The sequence below is a fragment of the Seriola aureovittata genome, chromosome 16 (genome assembly GCF_021018895.1).
Source record: "Seriola aureovittata isolate HTS-2021-v1 ecotype China chromosome 16, ASM2101889v1, whole genome shotgun sequence".
Lineage (NCBI taxonomy): Eukaryota > Metazoa > Chordata > Actinopteri > Carangiformes > Carangidae > Seriola > Seriola aureovittata.
Window position 1 is genome coordinate 8,233,638 of NC_079379.1, and position 26,486 is coordinate 8,260,123.

General features: G+C 38.9%; 1 protein-coding gene across 4 annotated transcripts; it reads right to left on the reverse strand.

Annotated features, from left to right (window-relative positions):
• Positions 1 to 700: 700 nt before the first annotated feature.
• Positions 701 to 26,423, reverse strand: kiaa0319l (KIAA0319-like ortholog). 4 transcript variants are annotated; one of them, XM_056398748.1, is made up of 26 exons: positions 26,388 to 26,423; positions 25,857 to 26,031; positions 24,052 to 24,641; positions 21,058 to 21,238; positions 20,398 to 20,511; positions 17,728 to 17,996; positions 17,348 to 17,434; positions 16,792 to 17,035; positions 15,194 to 15,292; positions 14,014 to 14,111; positions 13,756 to 13,843; positions 12,740 to 12,832; positions 12,421 to 12,553; positions 11,961 to 12,066; positions 11,246 to 11,368; positions 11,032 to 11,155; positions 9,873 to 10,005; positions 9,226 to 9,374; positions 7,939 to 8,090; positions 7,581 to 7,719; positions 6,309 to 6,468; positions 5,886 to 6,028; positions 5,183 to 5,305; positions 4,835 to 4,925; positions 4,462 to 4,553; positions 701 to 3,667 (listed from the first exon to the last, which is right to left on the reverse strand). In XM_056398748.1, exons 5-26 carry the CDS (start codon positions 20,489 to 20,491, stop codon positions 3,471 to 3,473), a joined length of 2,937 nt encoding a protein of 978 aa, XP_056254723.1. In that variant the 5' UTR covers positions 20,492 to 20,511; positions 21,058 to 21,238; positions 24,052 to 24,641; positions 25,857 to 26,031; positions 26,388 to 26,423; the 3' UTR covers positions 701 to 3,470. The 4 variants fall into 4 exon arrangements, with proteins under 4 accessions (XP_056254723.1, XP_056254722.1, XP_056254721.1 ...); XM_056398747.1 differs by having other exon boundaries at positions 26,358 to 26,415; XM_056398746.1 differs by lacking the exon at positions 26,388 to 26,423 and having other exon boundaries at positions 25,857 to 26,041.
• Positions 26,424 to 26,486: the final 63 nt, after the last annotated feature.

A 26,486-nucleotide genomic window follows, 5' to 3' on the forward strand; every position in this document is an offset into this window, starting at 1 on the left:
CACAAACGTTTTCTAAGGTTATGTAACCACTGATCTATGGTGGCAAGTTTACATGAATTAGTAGCACAATCAAATGTTAAACTGACTTTATGAATAGTTCATAAATATATCATGCTGTAACTAATTTATTTACAAAAAGGACAAGTTACAGTAATACAGTAATATAATTTAGGATTGTGTCCATATTGTCTCAGTATCTTATTATCAGTCAAATGATTATATGGCAGATTGTGAGCCATTAAGCCATTTTTGTAAATAAATGAGTTGCAACATGGTTTTGCTTGACCCCAACGCTGATGGACTCTACATTAATAGAAATGAACGAGAAATAAATAAAGACTTCAAATAAGTTATTTTATTAATATTATTTTATAATTTACTGACAGTAGGCTAGAAGTATCAATAGAAGTGGTATTAATGAATGTTTGATTAATTAGTGAATTAATGATTTTGGGCTTCTACTGTAACGTTATTTTACTGTTTCTGAGTATATTAAGTGTTAAAGGAGCATAACAAGCTTTTGGGGAAGTCCCCTAACATAAAAGTCTAAAAATAAGACTAAGAAAATAAGATCTAATGGGAAATGAGAGGAAATGGGGAAAAGGCTATTCATTAATAATGATAAGTCCAGTTTCTGTGAGAAGAGTCACTGTCTTTGCTCAGAAAACAGTAAGGAACAAGCACACGTCTCTCAGAAAACTCAAGAACAAACTGAAACATTTTATTATAATGTACAGATTATCCAGTTGCATCAGGTCTGGTCTCACATAAAGAAAGAATGAAGGAGTAATTCTTCACTAAAACTGTATTTAAAACATTTTAAATTAAACTCCCTTCATTTAACAGTTGCTACTCCTTTCTCCTTCTGCCTTCACAGTGGACTCCATCAGAGTCGAGGTCATTTCACTTACTCCTATAAATCCCAAATGTGACTGGCAACTGTTGCACATGTAACAGAAGAAATGCAGAATTTTGTCTTGTTAAATAGGTATAAAAACACCTTGAAAGTTTTTTTCATTTTTGGGAAAAGGTTATATACCTAAATAAGAAATAAAATCTTGGCAATTACGCCAAAAGCCATTTCCTATGATGTGCAAAAAAAAAAAAAAAAAAAAAAAAAAAACCTGGGAAGAATACGACATTATTTCAAAGTGTTCAAAAGATGACATTTTAAAGAGTTGGCACTTGGGTGCACTTGATTTTAGTTTGCCTCACAAAAGTTGGCAACATTGGCCAGAAAATTTCAGCAAGTGTGAATTAAATATTAAAAACAAAAACAAAAAATCTCTGCCCTGGCCTGATGTGCACTGGGTGCTCTGAGACCAAACTAGTGCAGCAGAACTGACATCAGCATGAGATGACTTGACAGTAAGAATCAGACATTTTTTGCCTTATTTTTTAAATGATTGCTTATTTCACACAGAGTACAAGTTGAACTGAATTAACAGCGTACCCTTATAACATTCGACAACCAAACAAAGTGCCTCAAAATGTGGACTTTACAGATCAATTTCACATTCTGCATGCAAAGCAGCGATCACGCACACCGAGATGTAACAGGGAAGAGTCATTTGGTTAAAGTTTTCCCTCAGCACAGAAACACCTATAATTACTACTGATGTGCAGAAGAAATAGATGCAGCAGATTCAGTTGTTTTTCTGTCTCTACTGTGTTTTTACAGCCTTCCTACTATGTCCTGTTACTCAAGTATGTATGGCAATCTCCGCTCACTTTAAACCTCTGATCTTATCCTGTATGTGGGAAGAAATGATTTGTTTTTAGGATTTAGCACAGTGTGAGGTCGTTCTGGACGCACAACACAATATTATCATATCTAAGTTTTGATCATCAAGTTAAACTAATTGAATATTTGCCAAAGGGAGAACAAATTTCATCCTATTTGGAGTCAAACAGATTCTTATTAGTTGAAACTGCTGTAGTCCCACATTTACAAATGTTAAGCTTACACCTTCCCGTCCACTCAGGCCTACAGGTTTGTTAGAATTACTGAGGTGGCTCTGGACACGAGCTGCATTCAAGATTGCTAAAATATCTCCTTCTCTTTTGATCTTTTAAGTTAAGGAAATTATGTTTTTCACAACACTGAATGCAGAAATGTCCTGTGTTTATGGCTGAACTTCCAACTTTAACCATCATAGATCACCCTTTTCAACCGAGGAGACAAAATGAGACTGAAGCCGACAAACATGAAATCAAAGTGCATCGACACCTAATCACAGCATAAAGGTTGTTTGTAAAAAAAAACGAAACATACAAACACAAAAAAAACTAAGTGGTTGGTTCAAGCAGTTGTTATATTAATTCATATTGAATTGGTGAAGGAAGCAGTGTCCTGACCATCCCCTTTGTTGTGTTGTGAACTTCGTCTTTCTCCTCATTATCTTCCCTCTGGAGACCAAACTCATTAACATTGTGTTTTCCAGTGTGTGTGTGTGTGTGTACCAGCGATTTAATCCACAGAGAAGCTTTCAGAATAAAAGCATGATGCTTTTTTTTTTTTTTTTTTTAAAGATCTTCTGCCTCTGACCACCATGACTGACAACATAGTGTCTGTAATTGGGTAATAACAGACATAAAAACCAACATACAAACTGCTCTGATGAAACATCTTTTGGCACAGAAGCCAGAAAAATCCACACATACACCCAACACACAAACGTGCAGGCAGTCGTCTCAGTATCATGTTGTACCGGAAATACAATCTGACTCTACATGCACATATTTATTTTTTTGTTTTGGAGGAGCGTCCATTGCTGTTGGTGGCTGTTTTGGTTGCATTTTTCCTTCAGATGAGTCATGAACAAAATCTCCAAGCAGAGTTAACCATTGGTTTTAACATGGCAGTGTTTGGTAGCATCAGGTTGACCTGGAACAAGTGCGAAGGTGACGTGTTTGTGTGCGTACATGCGTGTCTACAAGAGGCATGGTGTGAGCGTGTCAAGTGGCTGGTTTTCGTGTCACTGAAGCAGAGTTTGTTTTTGTTTTTTTAATCCAGAAAGTCAAGTGTCTCTCAGGCTAGTCTTTTCTTCGACAGTCTCTAACTAACGTGTGCCATCAGTAAGAGGGGTAACAGTACATTCTTTTTGTCTCTGTGTTAAATAATAGGGGTCTATGTTATATTTTTTTTAACTATTCAAAACACAGTGCTTACCCCTAATTCTCAGTGAAATTGTAGTTTTTTTCTCCATATTGGCTCAGTGTGGGATCAGGGAAATTCCAGTATAGTGGTGTTTTTTCAGTGACAGTGGGACAACATGTTTCCAGCATGTTTCTCCTCTCTCCCTCTTATTAAATCCAGGTGTCACACAGTCTGTCTTCAAGGATGAGAGGTGTGAGGTTTTTGTGTTGAACAACAACAGAGGAGACAGAGGAAGAGTGAGGAACAGAGGGGTGTGAATGCTGGAGGAGGGGTGTGTGAGGGCAGCAGCGAGCTCCCCCCTCCTCTCTTGCTATAGCAGCTCATCTCTTTGCTTCTTGCCCCTGGCTGGTCCCTGGCCATTCCTCAGGGAGCCGTTCTGGGGCCGCAGGAGATGCCCGCGCTCCTGCTCTGTCCACGGGACCCCACCCTGCCCGTCATCACTGTCCAGGTCAGAGTCTGAATGCATGAGAGCAGAAGAGGTGGGCGCGGGAACCGGCTTCATACGGGCTGGTAGGCAGGTGATGGTGCAGGAATACAGGCAGGAGAAGAGAAAGAAACAGTATGATGTCAAAATGATGCAGCGTTAAAGCTCCACTAAGCAGAAAATTTTATTTATCTTATTTAAACAGGTAGTGTCACTGAGATCAAAATGGTGAGACATTATGTAAAACAGATGTTGACAGTATAAAAATATATAAATTGCATATAAATGTGTGCAATTTACTTGTGTATTGGTCTATAAATTCTGTGTATTTTTTTTTTTTTAATTTTCAATATTTTTTGCAACTATGCCTTGTAGCTTTAATTATGGTGAAATAAAACTTGGATACAAGGTACAGTGAAATCCATTATCCCTGACTGTAGTGCTGTTGCAGTAATCAATGATGCATCTAAAAGAAAACACGTTAGAGAGGACTTTAGATAGGAATTGAAAATAACAGAAGTCACTAACATTTGTACATAGGTAAGATCACTTTAATACCCCTCATAGCTTTTGTCTGTTGATTTTCTTTCAACATCAGAACAAGGTTTTCCATGTACCTGCTTAACACTTTAAAAGACAAAGGGAAAGCAAGAGTAGGAAAAGGAGGCACACCATCAAAGCAGTCAGTGTCTGTGCATCTTCGTGTTTTATACTTTGATTACTTATTCATATTTTTGAGGTTGAGCATCCAGTTTCTGTTTCTGGAACGCACACTTATTATCGTTTTTTGATTAATATGCATGTTTCACTAATGTTCATGTAGGAGTGACTCCCAGTTCAACAGCCAAGTGTGAGGTTAACTGGAGAAATGTCTCACCAGCTCTTTGCGGTTGAAGCTCCAGACTATCTTGCTCGTCAGCGTCTAGTATCTTATATCGACTTTTGCTTCTGCGCACTTTGTTCTTTCGCCTTCCAGGGAAAAAACAAAACATGCATCTTCAGTTTTTGTAGTTTTATTTAAAGAGTACAAACCATTCAACAATTCAAAATCTTTTCCTTTTTTTTAACAATTTTTTTACTTTTACAGAGAACAACCTTATAGTCCTAAATATTCATACACCCACCCACCTGATTGGTATACTTATATTATGAAGTGTATTTAATAATAATAATAATATACTGTATATTTATTCATATAAATATATAAATTAATATAAAGATATATTTAAAAATTTAGGACTTGAACTCACCTGTTGCAGCAACACACCATCCCCCAGACAACTGTTGCTATAGCCACCACAATCATAAAGGATGCTATAGTCACATAGAGTACGCTCCACTCTGAAAACAAAATATTTGTTTGGCACAAAAGCTTGTCACCGGGTAAAATATCGCATGTAACATATCAAACTATACTTTTTAAGCAACAAAATCAATTTTATGGCCCGAATACGTGAGTAGATCAAATATGGCTGTATGAGCTTTTCTCTTTGAGCCTGGAACCAAATTTGCAGAAGTAAAAAAGGCCACAATTCCACAACAATAAATTTGATTCATATGCTAATAAAACTATTTCATTAAGATTTTTCTCATCTCACCACAGTTGCTCTCTGCGTCTCCAAGCTGAGCTCTGATGAAGTTCTCCATCCAGAAAGGGTGACAGACACATCGCCGTGTGAACGAGTCACACTCGCCGTGGCTGGAACAGTTCAGCTGGCAGACTGAGGAAGGAAGGAGAGCGGCAGAGTGTTATGAAACTGGAGCTTTAATCTCTCAGAGTGGTGAAGTTTCTTGCAGCCACCAGATTGAGAATACTAAGGAGCAACAACACACTATATGTATATTATTGAACATAAATCTAGGGTAGGTGCATCGAATAAGATAACAGTCTACAGGTTTCACCACAGAAGCAAGAGAACAAGAGTTAAGAAGAAGAAAACATAACTTGTTGTGGCACCTCAAAAATCTGAGAGATTTGACCTTTGAGTTCTATGAAGTCCTCTCATTATCTGACCATTATCTGAAGTAATAGAGGTCAAAGCTCCTATGACCTGCCTGTAGCCTCTGGCTCAAATTGAACACAGAGCAATGTATCCCAAAAAGAGAAAATCAAGACAAATGTTATTGTCTTACTGTAATATTATTTAGTAATAACAAAAATAATAATAATAATAAATAATCCTAATCTTTAATTAATGTTTGGCATTTAGAACATTTAAAACAACATCCATCAACATCCTCTCTCCTTTCGTTCCTCTCCTTTTGTGTGTCTCTTACAAACCATATTTGTCAGGTACTTACTGACTGTATCCACTCGTCGGGCCTTGTAGATGAGAAAGTCATTTTTCTGTTTGCGCAGTTTGTTGCGAAGGCCAAGTGCAACACTGTGGCCAGACAGAGGAGGGCGCCCCGGCCCGCCTGACACCAGGAAGACCAAACGAGTACTAAGGAGGAAAATGGTTGCTTACTGTGTGTAGTAATGTCCACCAATTGACCCAAATCAAGAAAATGTCCTTCCAGCGTTTTCATGGTTAATTTATATGTGTCATTATCAGATTTACTCTTAAAAAAGTCAAGTTGCGGTTATAATAAAAGATTTCAGACTTTAGGGAAAATGTGAGAAAACATTTGGACATGAAACAGATCTATTATTACAAAATGAGGGGATTTCAGACCAAAAACTAAACTAAATCAGTAAATCAAAAAAGGCATAGAACAACTCACCTGTGCTCATTAAACGCACTGATCTCTCGCACAATAATGTCACTGTCGAGCACACCCAGTAAAACCCCCACCTGGCGCAGCAGCATGTCACGTTGTCGGTGCGAAACCTGGGATACAGAGACCTCCAACACCAGCTCCACCAGGTCACGTTCCCACATGTCTGACAGTGAGAGAGAGAGAGAGAGAGAGAGAGAGAGAGAGACAGATTAAAACACAGATGAGACATGGAAAAGAAGGGAAGTGTGGAGAGGAGAATAGTGAGGAGAGAAAAAGTAACGAGGAGAGGGAAAAACCGAGATGAGAAAAACAAGCCGACTGCAGGATCCATCTGACTCTCTGAAATCTGGGAAACAGGCCAGAGCACCAAGTGACGGATTAGTTTCTGGCTGAGTGTGTGTCTGTGCACCGTATGTTGCACAGTGACCTGCTCAACCTTCTGCTGTTGGTTGTTGAGTCTCTTGCTGTGTAGACACCATTTGTGTACACAGACTTGTTTAAAGGACCAGTGTGGAGGATTCTAGCAAAAATGGATTTAGAATTACATTTTCATTTGTGTATAATCACCTGAAACTAAGAATCATTGTGTTTTCTTTGGATTAGAATGAGCTGTTCATATCTACATAGGGAGGATGTCCATTTCCATGGAGCTTGCCACATTGTACCACCATGTTTTCTACAGTAGCCCAGAATGGACATACCAAACACTGGCTCTAAAGAAGGCCTTTCGCATTTTTACGTTACTAAAGACCACTGTAGGTTCCTTTACATGCTCGAAAAGGGCAGGATGAGGGGAGGGGCTTTCAGTTGGTTGCAATCTGAAACCTCACGGCTAGATGCCACTAAATAATACACAATGGTCCTTTAACTATCACTAACATTAGTAATCAACCTGGGAGGTATTTTGTGATAAAATGCTACTTCTGCTTCAGCCACTGATTTCCTTCATTTTTTAGGATGTCTTTTAAATGATAACTGTGATAAATGATAAAATGTGCTCTTACTTGTAGCATTTAGTTTGTGGCCGTGGACAGAGCAAAAGTAAAGTCAGTATTTCTGACGTTTTTCAAATCACCTATTAAGAAAACACTTGTTGATGATTGTTAATGAATGCTGCTACAAAATAAAAGTGAGTATAAGCTGCTGCTATTTAATTATGCACCAATCAATGCACCAACATCTGTCAACTACACAGACAGAGAAGCAACAGTTGTTTTATGATAGTGTGAAAACCTCAGTGTGTCCTTATACTGTAGGTTTGTCTGTTTACTTTACCTGGTTTGACCTCCACGGTGCCCCTGTCAATGCTGGTCTGTCCTTTACTGTCAGTTACAGTCAGGCTGAAGCTGTACTTGCCCTCCACCAGGTTTCCCAGAAACAGCACTGCCTGGTGGTCAGAGTTGTTCAGTACATCCTGTTGGAATGAAAAACGATGTTAAAGACGTGTAATTTGTATTTCCTGACACCTTTGCTAACAAGGTACATCTCATGTGGCTGTTTGACTGTTGATTAAGTGATTTTACAATTAGACTCCAGCTGCCTTTAACTTTTATGAACAAGATCAGAGCAAACAAGTGTTTCTAATATGCGGTCAAAAGGTTAATCAAAATAGCTATGACTATGTGACGCTCACCCCAGCAGCAGGGCTGCTATCGTCCCTGGTCCACAGGTAGCTGACTCCACCTTTGTCATCGGTTGAGTGAGATCCATCCAGAGTGGCAGTCTTGACAGGCAGAGAGATGGGTGGACTCGACATAACATGAGCCACTGGTGGCTGATCCAGTTCTGGTGGGAAAACATCATAAAAGACATTAAATACAGAACGATTATTACAACATATGCTGTTTCACTGATATTGGCTACAAGGTACAGTGAAAGCCATTACCCCCAACTATAGCCTTTATTATATCAATGATAAAAAAAAAACATATGTTAAAGACGACTTTAGATATGAATTGAGAAAACATTGATTGTCTGTTGATTATCTTTCAACATCATAACAAGTTTTTCCAAGTATCCATCCTGCTAAACGCTTTAAAACACAAAGTAGCAGTAGAAAAAGGAGGCACACCATCAAAGCAGTCAATGTCTTTGTATTTTATACTTTGATTACTTATTTATATTGTCGAGGTTGAGCGACCCGTTTCTGTTTCTGGAATGTAAACTTGTTATCTTTTTTTGATTCTTGTACATGTTTCACCACTGTTCTTGTAGGAGTGACTCCCAGCTCAACAGCCAAGTGTGAGGTTAACGGAACAAGCATAGGACAATTAAACAATGCAACTTAATACAATAATGGGTTTATAACATGATTAATATGACGTTTTTCTTATTGTGGCTATCACCATACTTCATATAACTGCAGTGTCAGTGAGTGTGCATTAGTTTAGCTATATACTGTATGGATGTATGTGTGTACATGAATATAAGTGCATATACTGCATTTGTAACTAGGTAAGCTTATGTATATCGGAGAGAGAGGGTGTGTGTATGGGTGTGTGTGTAGCCTATATGTACATATGTTTTGTACAGTATTTCTGAAAATATTTTTATTGTGATTTTATTATGGACTCTTAGGAGACTAGCCTTGAGCTAAAAGACAAAAGTAAATAAACATTTCTATTAGGGTTTTACTAACACTGTGCATAAAACAATGTCAAGTTCAAAAACATGCCCTGAGTGTACAAACTCACTATTGTCTTATCTTAGACAAAAAATACTGAGAAAAGACTGACTTATACTTTAAAACACGCACTTGAAAAGCTTCAAATGCGTACTTACAATACTTCCTTAACTACAAACCCATGTTTCATAACAACATCCATAATCCTCTCCTGTCTTGCTCTAACCCCAGCCAGCTCTTTTGTTTTCAAGAGAAAAGGATCAGCGCACACACACAGACACACACACATCTCCTAACCTTCTCTGACGATGACCGTGACAGTGTCGGTGCTCTGCAGCTTCCTCTCATCAGTTACTGTCAGGGTGAACTCGTACCTGCCGACCTCGAGACCTGTCACCGTGGCAACAGCACTGTCTGCATTCTCAATCTTCACATCAGCAGGACCACTGATGGATGAACAGAAACAGAGTGAGAGTGCGTCAAAGAGAATTAAGTGTAGAAGGACATAACAACAATCCAGGATAACACAGAATGCTTTAACATTGTGGGGCTTTTTATACATTTGTATTCACATTATATTCACAAGTTGTATTCTGTTCACGCGTTGCTCTGGCGTGAGCTTTCTAATATCTGCAAGAGTAACCCTGATGATATGATCAAGGTTATCTTAGCTTAGGCCTGGGGACTACACCCTTTTAATGTTAAATCTGATTTACAAACTAGGACATAGAGTTTGAGAGATATGGACATTTAACAGGCAGACAGGGTCTGGGACAGTTGGTTGCATTATAGGGATTGTGTATCTTTAATTTCGACCATTGTTTTCTGCTTTCTTTGCTGCAACATCAACTGGAAGTGTAAACCTTACTGAAAAAAAATAGTTGCTTGATTGCAATGATAAATCTGTCTAAACAGATGTGTCCATAAGCCAGAGTCTAACTGACCTGGTTTGTTTCCAGAGGTAAGTGGCAATCTCCTGGTCATCGCTGCTCTTACTGCCGTCCAGCGTGGTTCGATCAACTGGCAGCGTCAGCTCCTTCTCTGGTCCTGCATCTGCTACTGGTGGTTTATTGTTTTCTGGAGGTTAAAGAGATAGGAAGAACAGGATGAAAATAAATACACATCTACTACACTGAACAGCCCACAGAAAACACACAATACTAATAAATGGGTAAAAAAAAACAAACAAACAAAAAAAAAAAACACTAAAAGTTTTTGTCATAATTTCTCTAACTTTTATTCAAATCAGATCAGTTTTTGACAAATCAGTTGTTTGACAGATGGACCAGTATTTCAATCAGAGGTGAGAAAAAAGAGTGAGAAGGATTGAAAAAAACCCACTACGATATGAAAAGGGCAACTCCCTTCTGATCAGCAATTCTTTAATCATTTCTATTGTATACTATCCAATACAGTATGTAACAGCAGTCGTGTTCTGAAATACCTGGAATTAAAGCATTTAACTACCAACACTCTGCCATTTCTTTCAGACATTATTACCCACATGGCTGACACAGTCTGACCTTGCAGGTGGATGTGTATTAAGATCACACATCCTGCTCAAACGCTGAAAGATTGTCTCGCCAGTGTCTACAGTCTACACTGGGTGCTTATCAGGTTGTGTGTACATTTCTTACAAAGGTTTGGCAAATAGAAATTCTTGTGAGCAGTTTACTGGCATCAGCTTCACACATTATGAAGATCAACAATAAATACAGCTATACTATATACTGTCGCTGAGCATGCTCTTCACACTTCATGTGTCTATTTGTGTAAAGCCTGTGGGAGAGAGAAAGGGCAAAAGAGATATAAAACAGGGAATATCAAGTACAGAGGAAGAGAACTTGAAATCAAGATAAGGAGTTTAATTCAAGTCTCTCTGTAAGTGGTGCACAATTGCACACAGCTGAGTAAACAGACTCAAATAACATGAGTTAATGAGTGTGTGCTGTAAGGCAGTAAGAAGCTAAATCTGTAATTAATGCCCTCTCAGCAGCTGTGTTATTATATTCCTCCCAACTTTTCACTGAAAACACTATTCAAAAGTGCTTGGGTGGCATAAACAGGAGCTGTTTTTCTTTCTTTAATTGTCCAGCTGTTTACCTGGCTGCACAATGACGGTGACCTTGGTGGTGTCCTGCTGCCCAGCTGAGTCTGTCACTGTCAGCTGGAAGGTGTAGTCTCCCTCCTGCATTGCCGACAGCTGCAGGATTGGTGTCCGTACACCCTGAGGACACACAGATAAGAGATGCCACAATGCTCTAATCAAGGAAACAATTATGAATTCAATTATGTGCATAGTCCTCGACTATCTCACCTGCATCTCCACCACTTTGTCTTTGCTCTCAGGGCTGAGGGACCACTCATAAGACAAGGAATCATGGTCGTCGGTGCTTTGGTTGCCGTACAGAGTGATGGAGTTGTGTGGCAACTGGATGACCTGGAAGAAGTAAGAGGAAAGACCAGCTATTAGTTGCCAGGAGTAGATAGCTTTGGTAAATAAAACATGAATTTTTTTTTTAAACCGGATAAACCCGCTAAAAAAAGGAGATTGACTGCTTTAACACTGCCAGATGAAGTTGTCTTTCTGTTTGGACTGAGAGGACGCAAACACAACTGCAGGGAGCACTGCAGTTACGGACCAAACACAGAGATGCAGGTGAGGGAATATCTTCAAAGATTCAAAGGGTGACCTGCTAGCCGCCACGCAGACTGGTAAATTGGATTTGTCATGTCTCATCCGCGGATTGGTGCTCGTTGTCGGAGCCTCCGTGTTAAACACTTCAGTGGATGATATAGTGTTTTTAAAACTTATTTCAGGGCTGTGCCAATAAATACCCATGACTACTGCAAAATCATTTGACCTGAAAGTGAATGCTGATTGTACCCTTTCACATTGCCAACAAAAGCCAGATGTTAGCTGGTTTTTTGTCCAGTGTAAAAGGGGCTTAATATACCTACTGTACACACACAATTAAAAATGGTTTGGTGCATTACAGGACAGACTCATGACAATGGAAAACACTTCAGACCTGGTTAGGGCCAGCATTGGCCACAGGCCGGTAATCCTTGGCTTTGTTGACACAGAGGGTGGCCTGCGTCGAGTTTGTGGCTCCATCTGAGTCTGTCACTGTCAAACTGAGAAAGAAGGACATTCAAATGGTTAGAAACATAAACCTAATGGCAAATAGAAATGTAAACAATTTCACCTCTGACTTAAATAATAAGTCTATAATAATACTTATAACAGTCTATAAAATCAGAAGTTTGATTTGCATGTAATAAGAATGTATTCAACTTTAAGCCAGACATGTGACTGCTTTTATTATTACCGACACATATATTGAAATGAGGTGGAGTAGTCAAGATACTGACAGTTTTTAATACTGTATTTTAGTGTCTGTTTGTAAATGCTTGAGTGGAATGCTTGGGACCCTTCAAACTAAACACAGCATTATCTATCTGTATGAGATAAGTGAGATCCACCTGTACCTGAATGTGTAGTTCCCAGGCACCAGGCTGGTGAGGGTGAGAACGGGGGTGTCGGCAGAGACCTTCTCCTCCCGCAGGGGACCTTTGACCTCTTCCCAGAGCCATGCCACCACCTTGTCATCATCAGTGCTCTCTTAAAAGAGGAGATAGGAGGGAAGACATAGAGGAGGAGGGGAAAAGGGAAAATGGTCAGTCAAATACATTCAACAGCACGAGAGGAAATGGTGACAGACTTTAGGCACAAAGCCTCTCTCTTTAGCTTGTGCTAAATGTTTGTGCATTTGCGTGTGTGCGTGCACGCGTCATGTGCGAGACTCACGGCTGCCATCTATCACCGTAGAGCTGGTTGGCAAGGAGATCCCCTGGAACTTTGGAGAAACTATGGCAACAGGAGGCTTGTTTACCCGCGGCTCTGTCAGGTGGAAAACAAGAAATTAACTCGCTTACTGAGCTGTAGGCAGCTGTTTGTGACTCAGGCAGTGTCAACAAGTCAGAGGCTGCCTTTGCAAAAGTCACAATTACAACTGTGTGGGAGGAAAGCAGCAGTAAGGCCAGAGTTTATTTAGTAAACATGAGGTATTAACTGTGCCCTGATTCCTGATAATTCCTAATAATATCATTTACACTTACGAAAGACATTACCATCAAATATCAGTCCCAGCCTTCTGAGGGTTCAAAATAACAGGAACATTTACAGTACAATAATCCTTCAGTTAATACTCATCCTGTAAAGTACATAAAGTTTGTTTCTAAAATAGTGTAAGGAGGTGATGATTCAGTTGATCATTTTTGAAACAGTAGTTTGTGATAAATATCCAATTAAGTGTCTTTCAGTTAGTGTGATGGTTGATTTGTGAGTGTCTCTTTGCAACTATTTCTCCATGTTTACATTTGCCATTGTGATGTTTAGATCACATAGGCTTTTGTTTAAATTAGTAGTCAGTCACTGCCTGAACATCTTGCACAACAGTTGAAAAGATTACGAAATGATGTGATGTAGCAAGAAGGGAGACACAGGAAAACTACATGAGCAAAGAGGAAGAGGAGTCAGAAGCATGTCCTCGATCATGCTGACTGAGCGATGACCTTTTTAACACTAAAAAATACAGTCTCAAACAAATCAGCTCAGAAATAAAAAAACAAACAGTGAAAGCTTCACAAAATGTCTATTTACTTCAAGTTGTGTATATTATACCATGTTTTGTTTATTTCATGTTTGCAGTAACCTTGGTTCATTTTGACTGGGGCCACATAAACACTCACTCCTGCAAACAGCTTTTAGGGTCCATTAGAATATGAGTGAGATTTTACATTGTGATAAATGTTCGACCTCACCTGGTTTGACTGTGACGTTGACGTAACCTTCTCCATGAGCCCCCTCTCCGTCCACTGTCACCTCAAACTCATACAGGCCCACAGTCAGCTGAGAGAGAGAGAGCAAGCAAATCAAGCAAGAATAAAGAGGAAGCAACCTTTTTGACACAATCTGTGTCCTTTACACGCTACTGAAACCGTCTGTTTATGTATTCAGCAGAACTGCAGCTGCATGTTTTATTTTTAGCAGAATATGAATATCAAAGTTGTGATCTGTACCTTGCTGAGTTTGAGTGTCTTGCTGTGCTTTCCTTCCATCTCTCCACTGTAATCTTTGGGATGTGTTATCAGACGCCAGTCAAATGCATAGTTTGTCCCTTTAGAGAAGTAGCAACATTAAACAAATCAGTTCATTCAACTAAACGGCTCATGCATTTAATTAAAATCTACCCGATAAAGATCATTTCCAGTTGAAAGATTTTGGTATCGTAAGAGCATGTCAAGAAGGGATCAAAGGATTAACAAAATTATGATGTGCATTCCTCTTCCTAACCGTGCAATCTTTATCCAGTCTGGATTTGAAATTCTCTGGCAGGTGTTTAGTATGACAGGACGCTGATGCTGATGTGACTCAGGAATACAACTGTCAAACAGGTTTAAATTCATCACTCATCAGTGAACACCACAAATGGGACATCATACTGAATGTGTGTGCCCCTAAGCTGCATAAAAAAGTCAAACTATTTTCCAGAACAACAACAAAAATAATAATAATAAATATATAATAATAATAATAATAATAATAATAATAATAATAATAATGTGAAGCTATAAGTCACATTTTAAGTGTTTAAACTGTAAACAGTAAATTAAAATTTTAAAATGATCTTCATTTCATTTATTGTGTACTTTGACTTGACAGAACAACAGGACCAGTAAAAAAGAAAATTAAAAGTGATCAACCTAAGTGGTATGACTTAAAAGTGTGCAGGCTTTTGTGTATTTGTCATGTATCTATTTTGTTTTCTTTTGTGTGTTTTTTTTCTCCAGCATTTCTGCTATATTTGATAGAGACAAAGGAGAGTAACAGGAAAAGCAGGGGAGACAGAAGGGATGACATGCAGCAAGGATGATAATTGAAGATGATAATTAATGAATCCATTAATTAATAACGTAATACTATTTTATAATTCAATATTATACATATTGATGTGTAATATATTTATATAAAATCTAATATTAGTATAATTATATATATATATATATGAGACATACACCGAGTTTCGTTACAAAAGCATTAGCCAATTTTGATTTATGACCCTTTGTGTAAAATTGATCTTAACTACACAGGTTTAAGACTTTATCATTTCAAAACAGAAACTAAATTCTTTTAATAAATAACAAAAAAATAACATTTCATCAGCATTGTCAGTAGATGATTTAGACCAAATGGTTTTACCTGGCGGGGGTGTTGGGACCACAAAGGCGTTGAGTTCAACCTCGTTGCGGGGCAATGTAACCTCCACACTCTTCCCTGCTGACACCACCAGCTCCCTCACTGTGGAGGGCAACGCAGGATCAGGGATGATGCCAAAATAAAAATATGGTAACCACAAGGTTGGCATAGCAACCAAAAGACTGGAAGTAGTCAGAGAACTGAGCATTCAGCAAGAGGTGAATAAATAACATACACTTATATATTATATTAGGATCAATTACACAAAGAAATTTTATATTACCAAATGATGATTAAAAAATAAACTATAATTGTAATTCTTTGTATTTGATTATCTCTATGGCAGTTCCTCTCAGCTGTACAGAGCATTTCAGTGTCTTCCTGCTCATTGTTTTGGTTTTCTTGTCTGCAACATTATTGTCATGGTTCCCCCTCAGGTTGGTCATCAGCAATGGTTACAGATGTAGAAGTCAGCTGTTTTCAGTGAGCTGTTTTCTCAAGCTAAAGAGAGATATTTCTCTGTGGAGTTGGTGGAGACCAAAAACAGAGATAGAAGGAGAGGGGACATTGAACTTACATACATCAGGTGACCCAAAACAAGACTGAAAATGAGTGTTACTGTTCCTCCATATGGATCATCGATATCATTGGATATGTAAATAGGTGACTGTTTGCTAACAAGTTGGGTCATAATATGTATTTATTTGTATTTATAGCTTGTTTCTGCTGCCTCCAAATAGACAAAAAGAGAAAAGATATATAAAAATAAATCAGCATGTTTGTATTGCACAAAGAATGACAACCAATGCAGCCCCAGAACCACAGATATTTTATACAATGTTTTTTTGCTGGAGTGTTAATCCACAGGACGAGTAAACTGATCATTGTGTAAAACTGTTTTCTCTTTAAATCAAAGTGTAAATTTCATCAGGTGGCAATGGTAATCTGAAATACTCTCTTTAACAATCACATGGTTCTTGCTTTGTTTAAGTCGAAGTTCCTCCTAAACTGCATCTTAGCTTTGTACAGCTTCTGAGTTTACATTTAAACCAGTCCAGCCTGCTTCTAATCTCTAGTGAATCCATTGTTTGTTAAAAGACCAAACAAGAATTTATCTGTAATGACAGGCGTTGTTTTGTCTATTGTCATATTTTGGTTAATGTTGGATAAACAGGGATATTTTCCTTAAGGGAGGAGAAACTGATCATACAAGTCATTCCTGTTTGTAGAAGCCTAGCATGTCTCAGCACATTCCTATTGATTAGACTCATTTGGCTTCACACTCACAGGACACGTCTCTTTCATCTGGGAAAAATAACATCTGTCCAGTCTGCCATAATAATTTGTGGGCAAAGTACATCTTTGTTCAGCTGGAGCAAAAGCAAAGAAGGAACAGTTTTACCATTGTCAAATGTGTGACAAAAACATGGACAAAAATGTATTTGACCAACTTTGGTAAAGACAAGACGTGAAAGTCATGCAAAATCTTCCTCCAAGGCTGCACAACCACAGTGCTGTTACATTATATATTAGCTCATAATTAATAAATGAAGACAAGACATATTACCGAATGCACTTGAAATAGATGATTGCTTCCTTACCAGCCTGTGTTGGAGTTGTGATGATAGCAGTTTCAGTTGCTGTGGGTGAGCTGACATCACTGCTGTTGGAAGACGCATGAGTATCAACAGTGTCATCCACCGTTGAGTTTTGTTGTGATGGAGCTGGAGCAGTGTCTGAACTCCCATTGGTTGACTGACTCAGGTTCTTTTGGGCTGTCTGAAGAAGAGTGATGGTGCTGAGTACAGTTGGAGTTGGATGAGCTGTTTCCAGTTTAGGATTTTCCTGCAGATACAGTTCAAAATTGTAGGTTTGAACTCACAATAACAAGGGGGGGGGGGGGGGGCATACAACCACACTGTCTACATTTAAATAGATTTTATGAAAATATCATAAATTAAATTTTCATATTCCCCAAAACTACCTCCACCACACTTTTATTTGACTAATAATCAGTGTGATTAAAATAATGAAGGAGTGAATGATTTAAGAAAGAATAACAGAGACAGGGGAAGAACAGCATCTGCTACAATCAAACAGTGCGAAGATAAGAGTAAATACAAACACTGAAAATCAACCAATACTCTGGGACGTTACCGTGCTGGTAAGGTATCCTGTGCTTGGTCTGTGGCTTCCTGTATGTGGTGCATGACGAGCCTTTCTACGTCTGGCTGTGACAGGACCCTTAAAGCAAAATTACAAAGAATTTTAGAAAAAACTACTATGAATATATTTCTGTCACCAGCAGTAAGTCTATTTTTTTTTTTTTTTTTTTTTTTTTTTTAAGTTTAATGTACCTGCTTTTGGTAATCTAATTTAGTTGAATCAATAACAGAACAATCTAAAAGTCAAATTAGACTATAAGGAAAAAAAATTAATAAACCACCAATAAATGGTCATATGAATAATACTGAACACTGTTTCTTAGCATAGAAAGCCTTTTCTGTTCCACCTTGGTCAGCCAGCAGCAAACATACCTTGGAGAGCAGCTGAAGGAGGCCGAGGGACTCCTGGTGAGGCTGTGGCAGGGAAGCGATGGGGCAGCCCCTCTTCCGGGAGCAGCTAAGAAGCACACAGCGCCCACCGAGGCTCCACACGGCGTTGCAGCTCGGCTTTAGGCAGCAGGACTCCCAACATGTCGCCCCTCCTCTCCCGTCTGCCAGAGGGTGCCAACCCAGGCTGATGATGCTGCTCCAGTGGATCCCCAGCACCCCGCCAGTCACCCGGCAGAGATCTGCTGACACACCTGGACGAGTACAAAAGAGAAGACGGAAGCAGTAAATGATGATGTACTGTACTGATATGAGTAACTACCCGTCAATCACTGTGAGAGATCAATTCCTGTGCAACAAGGTCATAGTTAAAAGAAGAGGAAAGTTGGTCAGAAAAATAAAGGTGAGAGGGAGTATAACAGTTTAAGATTATGAACTGGTTTCCCCTCAGGGAAATTCTAGAGAGAGTTTAGTGTAGCACATAGTTTGATCAAGGTGGTCTGCCAAGGGGGACATTATGGATCCACCAATGGGCAGTGCTTCCCAGGCTTTTCAAGATTTCACTATTTTCTATCAATCAGGGCATTGTTGGGTACTGTTGGCATTGTCACAGGCAAAGGGGCAAAGTGAAACCCACAATGAATTCCAGTCCCAACCAGTGAGACTTTTCAAAGATTAAGCTCTGACTGAACATTTCTCTGAAAAGCCAACATGCAGCCGCAGTTTGAGCAGTCAGCCAACTCAGCAACAGAGAGAGGAAGTGAGGCTTTTCCCTGACAAAACAAGACACTGATTAAAACCCAGAGCACAGTATGCAGTATGCACAAAACTCCACCCTCTGAGCCAGACCATATCAGACTCATATCAGCAGTGCAGTGACCTGAGACATTAAGCTCTTGTATGTGTGTATTCCTCTTCAGCATTGGTCTGGGTGATAAAACTACTTTTATTCAACCTTTTGTTTAATCAAATTAGTTTAATTCAATCCATCCATTGTCCCAGATGAGACATTTGTTGTGTAGCCAGGTACAATAAAACAGCAATGTTCATTAAATACGACAGTGTACTGTAAATGTGACATGGGGAGAATTGGAGGTTATATTTCACCAGTGCTTCAGTGTGTGTCCACAGAAAGACAGGAGCCAAACGAGCTGTGAATAATAGCCCAAAAAAAGGAGTACAGCTGAGTCACTCTGTGAATTAAAAAAACTACATTTGCAATGAAAAAGAACTGGGTTTTGTCTTGCAGTTCTGAATGCTCAACCTGCAGAAGCAATACACTGTGTGAACATACACAAACAAGGTGGCAATCCTATACTGCAAATACTGATATAGTACAGTAAATGATCACACTTAACAAGTAACGTGTGATTACACACGTTAGCGTGTCAGATATAAAACAGTGGATCAACATGAATAGATGCACTTATCTATTCACAGTGAAGCCAAACAAAACTGTGTTCTTTTAATAAAGAAGTAAATAATTGCCTTTTTTCCATCACCCCATAAGCATCTGTGAACTGATTTCATGCTGCACAGGCACAAACAGCTTTCCTAACAGCAGCAGGGAGGAGTAAAAAGAGTTGATTACTTTGCTAAGAAATTGGAGCCTGTAACCCTTCATGTAACAGCTCACTGTGGCTGGTTCTCCCTGTTTCACTACTTCCTGAAATATTTAAGACTGATCCTCTGTCAAGAATGCCTAAAATGCCCATGTCTTGATGTGTACACTGGATTACCTGCATGCATGTTTCCTGTGAATCATTCATGTATAAGAAAGCAATCTGAATCCAGCACAGAAACAATTACAACTTTACTATACTGTATAGGGAGGTAATTACAGAATGTAAATGCACTGGATGGCTACTGCTGAAAATGCCATCTATAAATAGTATCAAAAATGGGATTTAAATTCATGAAACTCTTAGGAGTATAACTTTAAAAATGATCACTTTTGATGATGGTGTTCTGTAAACACAAGTAACAGCAACAGTTTATCCTGCTGATGTCAGGGCCATCAACAAAAGCAAAAGGAAAGATGAAAAACCAACAAAAATGCAGTTCATTAGACCATCTCAGACAGTGCTATACCAGTAACTGTTGCTACCATAGCAACACTAGAGCCAAGGGTGACTTTACGGGACGTCAGTGTAACTCAAGTCTGGAAAAACACAGGTCTTGCCGCATACAAAAACACACAAAAGCACTATAGTTTGTTTGAGAAAGGGGTGTCATCCCACCCCTTGTTCACTGTTCTTCTGCCCCCATCCTTCAAAACACACACACATTCACAATGTCTATCCACAGAGCCCCTATTGTCCTGTTTCACATTGTAACCCACTGAGTGGAGTGGCATCTGAAAGAAGACGCGCGCGCACACACACACACACACAGCAGGGGTGCCAACAGTCCTCTATCCGCCTGCCTCAGATTAGACGAACAGCAAATACCAATTAACAACCTAAAACCATCCAACTATCATCATACAATTCTAAGACGGATGAAGACGCACCCTGAGTAATCAAAGGTGTGTGAATCTACTGTGCAGATGAACACTGATAGTTTAACGGTCACAAATGTTAGGTTCCTTATCACTTCTCTGTCAACAAAGTGTTTTTGCCAGGTGCGTTCAGTGTGACAAATGGTTTATTTTACCTGTGGTAGGACCCAAGAGCCAGAGGTAGGTCAGCGGTAGGAGGAGGAGGTGAGGTAAGCTCCAGGTGAGCAGCTTGTGGTGTGCATAGGACATTTTCCTCAAAGACCAAAGACCTGGAAAAAGAAAACAGAATGACTTTAGTGCATTTCATCCTCCTTACCCACCACTAGGTCAGTAAGTACAAACTCATGCTGTGCAGCCAAACCTCATTGTGATTTTCTAGTGCATATCCCAAAGTTCCTCAATATACAATTTTTTATTTTGAAATAACTGTTGCAGCCACAGAGACATCCAGTATATCTTCTATGGGGAGCTGGAACAAAGAAATATCCCACCAAAGCAAAACAAAACAAGAAAAATTATGTAACTAAATAAATGTAACATTGCAAAGTGTAATACAATCTATGTTGAGAAGCCCAATGGAGCAAAAGGCTACATTGGTACACAATTGCACAAGATTAGTTAGTGATTTTAAGAGTTTAATTTCATAACAGTAAGTGAGACATCTGGTTCTCAGACCTCTCCCATCAACCACTGAAGTGTGGTCTGACTAACACTCCATTCAAAAAAAAAAAAGAAGCAACAACCGTCAATGCCAAAAAGTAGCCAAGCACGCCTACTAAACAAGAACTTCAGCCTGCGAAATACACCATGTTTACCTTTCTCCCAGCCAGGAGGTGGAATAAAGAGATGCAGGAAGAGAGGGGCAGCGAGGACTTAGGTTGGCAGCGAGGTGATGTGAGGTGATGGGTGAAGACGGGTCAACACCAGCACTCTGAGAAAAAGATTCAACATGGCCGCCTCAGGGGCCTTCACAGGCTCAGCTGCTCAAACACTATGCTAGAGAGGGGAGGACAGAGAGAGAAGTCATTTAATATGCTTATTCTCCTAATCCATGGTTCGGTTCAGACATCGTTTGTTTTGTATTTCATTATATAACCAAAATGTTCCCCACACTGCTGACTTCAATGTGCAATCTCAGTGTTATTATCCATCAGGCATGATCACAAAGATAATAAAATAGGGCTCATGCTTGATATTTACAAAATATACAGCTTGTCCTAATTTAACCCAACTACAGCTTGTCCAATAGATTAATCATTTTGTGATTGACACATGTTATAATGTTAACTGTGAAATGACTAATGAATTTGTTACATTAGTAACATAATGAGAGCTCAACAGGATGCACCAGCAACAGCGGCAGAGGGTTGGGGGAGGTGTCGCAGTTCCATCTTCTGGTATCACAGCACAAGATTGAGAACCTATGTATAGTAGTTTTGGTTTTGGGTTGAGAATCATTACACTCACTGATCATAGATTATTATTAATATCAAGTTGGACAGATGGGTGGCCATATTGGGCTATTATTATTATTATTATATTTTAATATTACAGTATAACTTTGAGACGAAATGTTTTTTAATATGATCAATGTGACACCATTTTACAATATTCTGTTTTAAACACTAATACTTCGACTTAAAATGTCATTATAGTTTAACAAAATTGGTTGTTTTACTCATGAGAAGAACTATGTCTGATGTGGGACAAAGTGGTTTAAGCCATATCGCCCCTCATATGAATTATTCAGGTTGTTCCTCCTCTCTGCCTTGATTACTGAAAAACAACAGTGCTTCAGCTCTATAGAGCAGCACTCTGAAGAATTTCAACAACCTATAAACACATCAACTTGATGACAAACATTCATGCAAATAAGACTAAATTGCTTCGTCTGGAGGTGCTGAGAGAGAAAAGCAGAGGAATATTACTTGTATCATCAATGGCAGATACTATTCAAGAGAACAGAGGAAACAATTTCTCAAAGATTCACAAATTCTGTGGCCTGTTAAATACAAATACTGTGTTCTCTGTATGAGGATATAACAAATACAATAAGTTTGTTTCATTATGCAGCATTCTGCCAATTTCCTGTTGACAGTAACTCTTGGGGAGGTGTAAAATAACTAATAATCCTGTGAGCACCTTCCTTGTAACTACTAATTGAAGTAAAACGGAAGGGAAAAAGGAAAATAAAAAGACAAATAAAGTCTTTTTTTCCAGGACATGGTACCACTCCACTCACTTTTTGTACCAGGTATTTACTTCTATGACAGGTTCTAATCCCTCAGCCTTAACCAGAGACATAGCTCGACACATTATGCAATCTGTCCTTCATCGTCTTGTGTGTCTACTCTTGGAGCTTTATAACCTATTACCCAGCCTGTATGGTCATAATGCATATGAAAATGACTAGTGGTTGGTATCTGGGAATATTACATTTTGGAGGACTGCTGTATGCAATCAAATAAATGTTCCTAGATCTCTCCTAAGCCCATATCTCTCTCCTCTGCAATCATCTCAGCAATCACTCAATATACAGTAGTTTTATCAAAACAAATGTGTCCCTCACTAGCCCGCCATACTTTTGTTTAAATCTTTTTTCTTTTAGTCTTTATGAGTCACTCGGGGTAATATAAGGTCAGTCAAGAGTCAGCTCCATGTAGGATACAGTTTGAACATGAATCCTTGATGCAAAAGGGGTGTAACTGCAATTGCAGTATAAACAGCTACTTTATCCAATTTGACAGCATAGTCGAAAATTTAATATTTCTTAAATTATGCTCAAGACAGTCACAGGCCATCAAGAACCCAGAGTTAACGTCGTAATAATGTTCTTTCCCGCATGAAGTGTGATGAGGAAGCTTCTCATTACAAAGTAATTACTAAGGACAATAAATCATGACAGAGAATAATTAACTTGCTGAATGAGTCACAAAAAAGGAGCAAGACACAGATTGTTGTACTGCACTTGTGAGAAGAGTTACCATTACTGTATGTTCCTCTGCTTCTGTGAATCTGTGTGTATGTCTTGAGATACAAAAGGTGAATTCAGTTCATTTGAGTACATTACGTTAACACCTCACTAAGGCCGATTTTGGATTTGATGAGGAATGCGTCGAGGCAGTCTGAGTAAAAGAGCCATTCATCACTTTTTTACCTCTTAAATTTCCTGCAAGTTCTTACAGCAGAAAGGGATTAAAAAAAAGAAGGGGAGTGAAGAGTGCAGGTCCTGGGACACTGTGTTCAAGGCATCAGCAGGCCTGTTCCCCACAACGTCTCACCAGGAGACTGCTATGGGGCAATATGGTAATAAATCACACAGCTTTCACAAGCATCTGCTCTGCAGACAGTCTATAAAAGTTAGCTAGATGCTATATATTCATATGGTTGGAAATTTTACTCTAGGTCTGTTGGTCTGTATTTACAACATGCAGATGATGTAATCCATTGTAGAATTACCACTTTGTAGCTAAAGTGTACAAGATACCTGATGACCTCTGTAGTTTAATGAAAACACATCACATTTTGTCTGGAAAAACTGGAAATTCTGTGTATCTCACACAACAATACTATTTCCATTAAAACTGAATTATTACTACTACACATTTGAGAATGATGCTGTTTAAGAAGCACAACCAAGTCAAAATATAATGAAATATAGATAAAAAATATATACCTGAAACAATCCTACAGCAATACCACAGCAGTTTAAGAATTATAATTCAATCACTATAAACTAATCAGATGAGGCATTATATTATCAAATACCAGATATAAATACTGAATTATAACAAACTGCTGACACAAACCTGTATATTCTGCTTCCATATGTGAATTTGCATTCCTGCTCGTTGATGCTTGAGCCAAAGCAGCTCAGCTCAGACAGTCCTAACTCCACAAATAGTCATTTGTCCTCCTGCACTTGTTTTTTTATCCCAGGTAAGCCACCTAAATAAAATGAACTGAAAAAATCTCCAGGTAAAAATAATCCAGACAAAAAAAAAAAGTGAGGGATTCAGTCACGTTTCTCCTTCTTGCTGAAGTCGCAGCAGTGTTGATTTCCTTTTTTACTGCGCAGTAAATGCCCAGAGGCTGGTGGTGACTTTGAGTCTGTACAGCAGCAATGCTCAGGTGCACTCGGTCACCTGGGCTGATGACAGCTCAGCCATTACAGGCTTTTCAATGGGTTCTTCTCCCTTGAGAGGCTTTTGCAGAACAATGATCTCTGTGACCAAAAACCACTTATATCCAGGGAGGACAAGTTCTCTCTCTCTCTCTCTCTCTTTGGTCGTTTCTTCCTCCTCTTCCTCTCTCTCAGTTGCAGGAGTCAATAGTTGTATTGGCTTCTAGGCAGACAGGTTGGTGGATACCAAGTCCCACGCACTGTTTCTTCTGGTGGCTACAGGGCAGGAAAATTAAGTTGTTTTTATTTCTCTCCCAGACAGAGTGCTTGAAAAATCAACAAAATAATAATAAACCCCATATTCCGCCGTGACAAATACAGAAACATCCTTACAGCAACAGCAGCACTTCTAATCCTAGGATAATATTTAAATAGATGCTATACAAGTATCACAGCAACACCATAAACCCCCTTGTATAGTTATATAATAGGAGATTAAAAAATATATGAATACACAATGAAACCCTTATACAGAAGGCTAACCTTACAATTGAATACAACCTCTTACTGTATATGAACAATATTATTCTCTACCTTCTTACAGATTTTTCACCACATGAATCATACTTCACTGATGGATGAATATGTTTTGATATCTGGTAAGATTTCCTATGCGGGACTATACAGGACCAAAATGAACTGTCATAAGAAATTGATTAAGGGATGAAAAGATCACCAAAAGATGATTTATTAAGACTTAACACTTGCTTGAGCAAAGTTTCTTGATCTGTCTATATAATGAGCATCACTTGGGGCTCTGGTGGCCTGTGTTGAGACCTTAATCTATTTTTAGTTCATCAAATAAATTATTAATCTATACAACAAAATAACAAAAAGAAAATAACTAGCCAATACAATTCAATCATACATATAGAGTAGGGATTAACTGACCGATTAAAGTGCAAATAAGTGCATGATTGACTGCAAATGAGGGTCTATCAATCAAACGAACTGCAGGAGTAAACGCACTGAGATTATATCTCTGAGACATTTCATCTAAAATGGTGGGTTCCTGCATTATGTATTTTACCAGCTAAAAACAACAGCCAGGGTTTACTCACGACAGGATGTCTTTAACTAGCTGTCAGATCATTACAATATAGGCCGATAGCTCCAGCCTGCGTAGTCCAATGCACTAAATTAACAAAATTATAAAGGAGTGACGACTGAATCAATAATATGACACTTTTGATCAAGTAGATTGGTTTTTACAAAGCGTACCTGCGTCCCAGTGCTTAGAAATACATATTGAGGCAGAACACCATACGGTAATTCACCTGTATAATCCGGGTTCACTCCCGTTTAAGGCACCTTGAGGCTAACAGTTGCTGGCATCCCTCTTTCACTACACACCGCGCAGGATTCATCCGGTGCGTTTTAATGGCAACTGTCACGACACTATTAAAGACAGAAAAGTACACAACGACTTACATTAACAGAAAATGGTACAGGCTTTCACTTCGGTCGGTCGCTGTGAAGTGTTGTGTCGTCGAGGTTGTTGTCCCGGGTACAATAAATTGGGTCAGTATTCCTTTTGCTTGTACAGCTGATGTGCCTGTGTGCCCGATGTCAAGCCAGTTCGAGTGACATATGAGGCTTCCGGTGGCTGAAATTTCAAAATAAAGCATTTAATGAAACAACCCTTGGAACATTTAGTTGTAGATAGAAAACGGTGGTTAAAATTAACGACACTTTTCAGAAGGAGTATTAAGTACGTAAACCAGGTTATAAAGCATATTATTTTACACAGAAGCCTATTTTAATTATAATTTTGCCTGAGTGTCTAAAATGAAACTGAAATCGGTTAATCGGACTACTTCCGCCGTGCGCCACCTGCTGACCAGTTATCATTGTCGAACAGGTTGAGCTTAACATAAACAGTTATCCTGCTAAATATCAGTCACTTCCATGTTATATTTTAGTACTACAAACCAGGAAACGAGTAAAATCTACTTTCTTGACCTCAAACATAAAGTAGCGTCGCTTCTCTGACGTTGCAACATGGACCAAAATGGCGTCTCCGCCTTCCAACTATCTCCGTTGTGATTGGTTCACTAACAT

Bases quoted from the DNA above. Each gene is read 5' to 3' on its own strand.
- kiaa0319l (XM_056398748.1), bottom strand. From the start codon at position 20,491: ATGTCCTATGCACACCACAAGCTGCTCACCTGGAGCTTACCTCACCTC. The intron at 15,293-16,791 runs GTAAGGAAGCAA...TGCCCTCCACAG, and splicing joins CACAACTCCAACACAGGCTG to TGAGGGAGCTGGTGGTGTCA. The intron at 9,375-9,872 runs GTCAGTTAGACT...TTCATCCATCAG, and splicing joins TACCTCTGGAAACAAACCAG to TGGTCCTGCTGATGTGAAGA.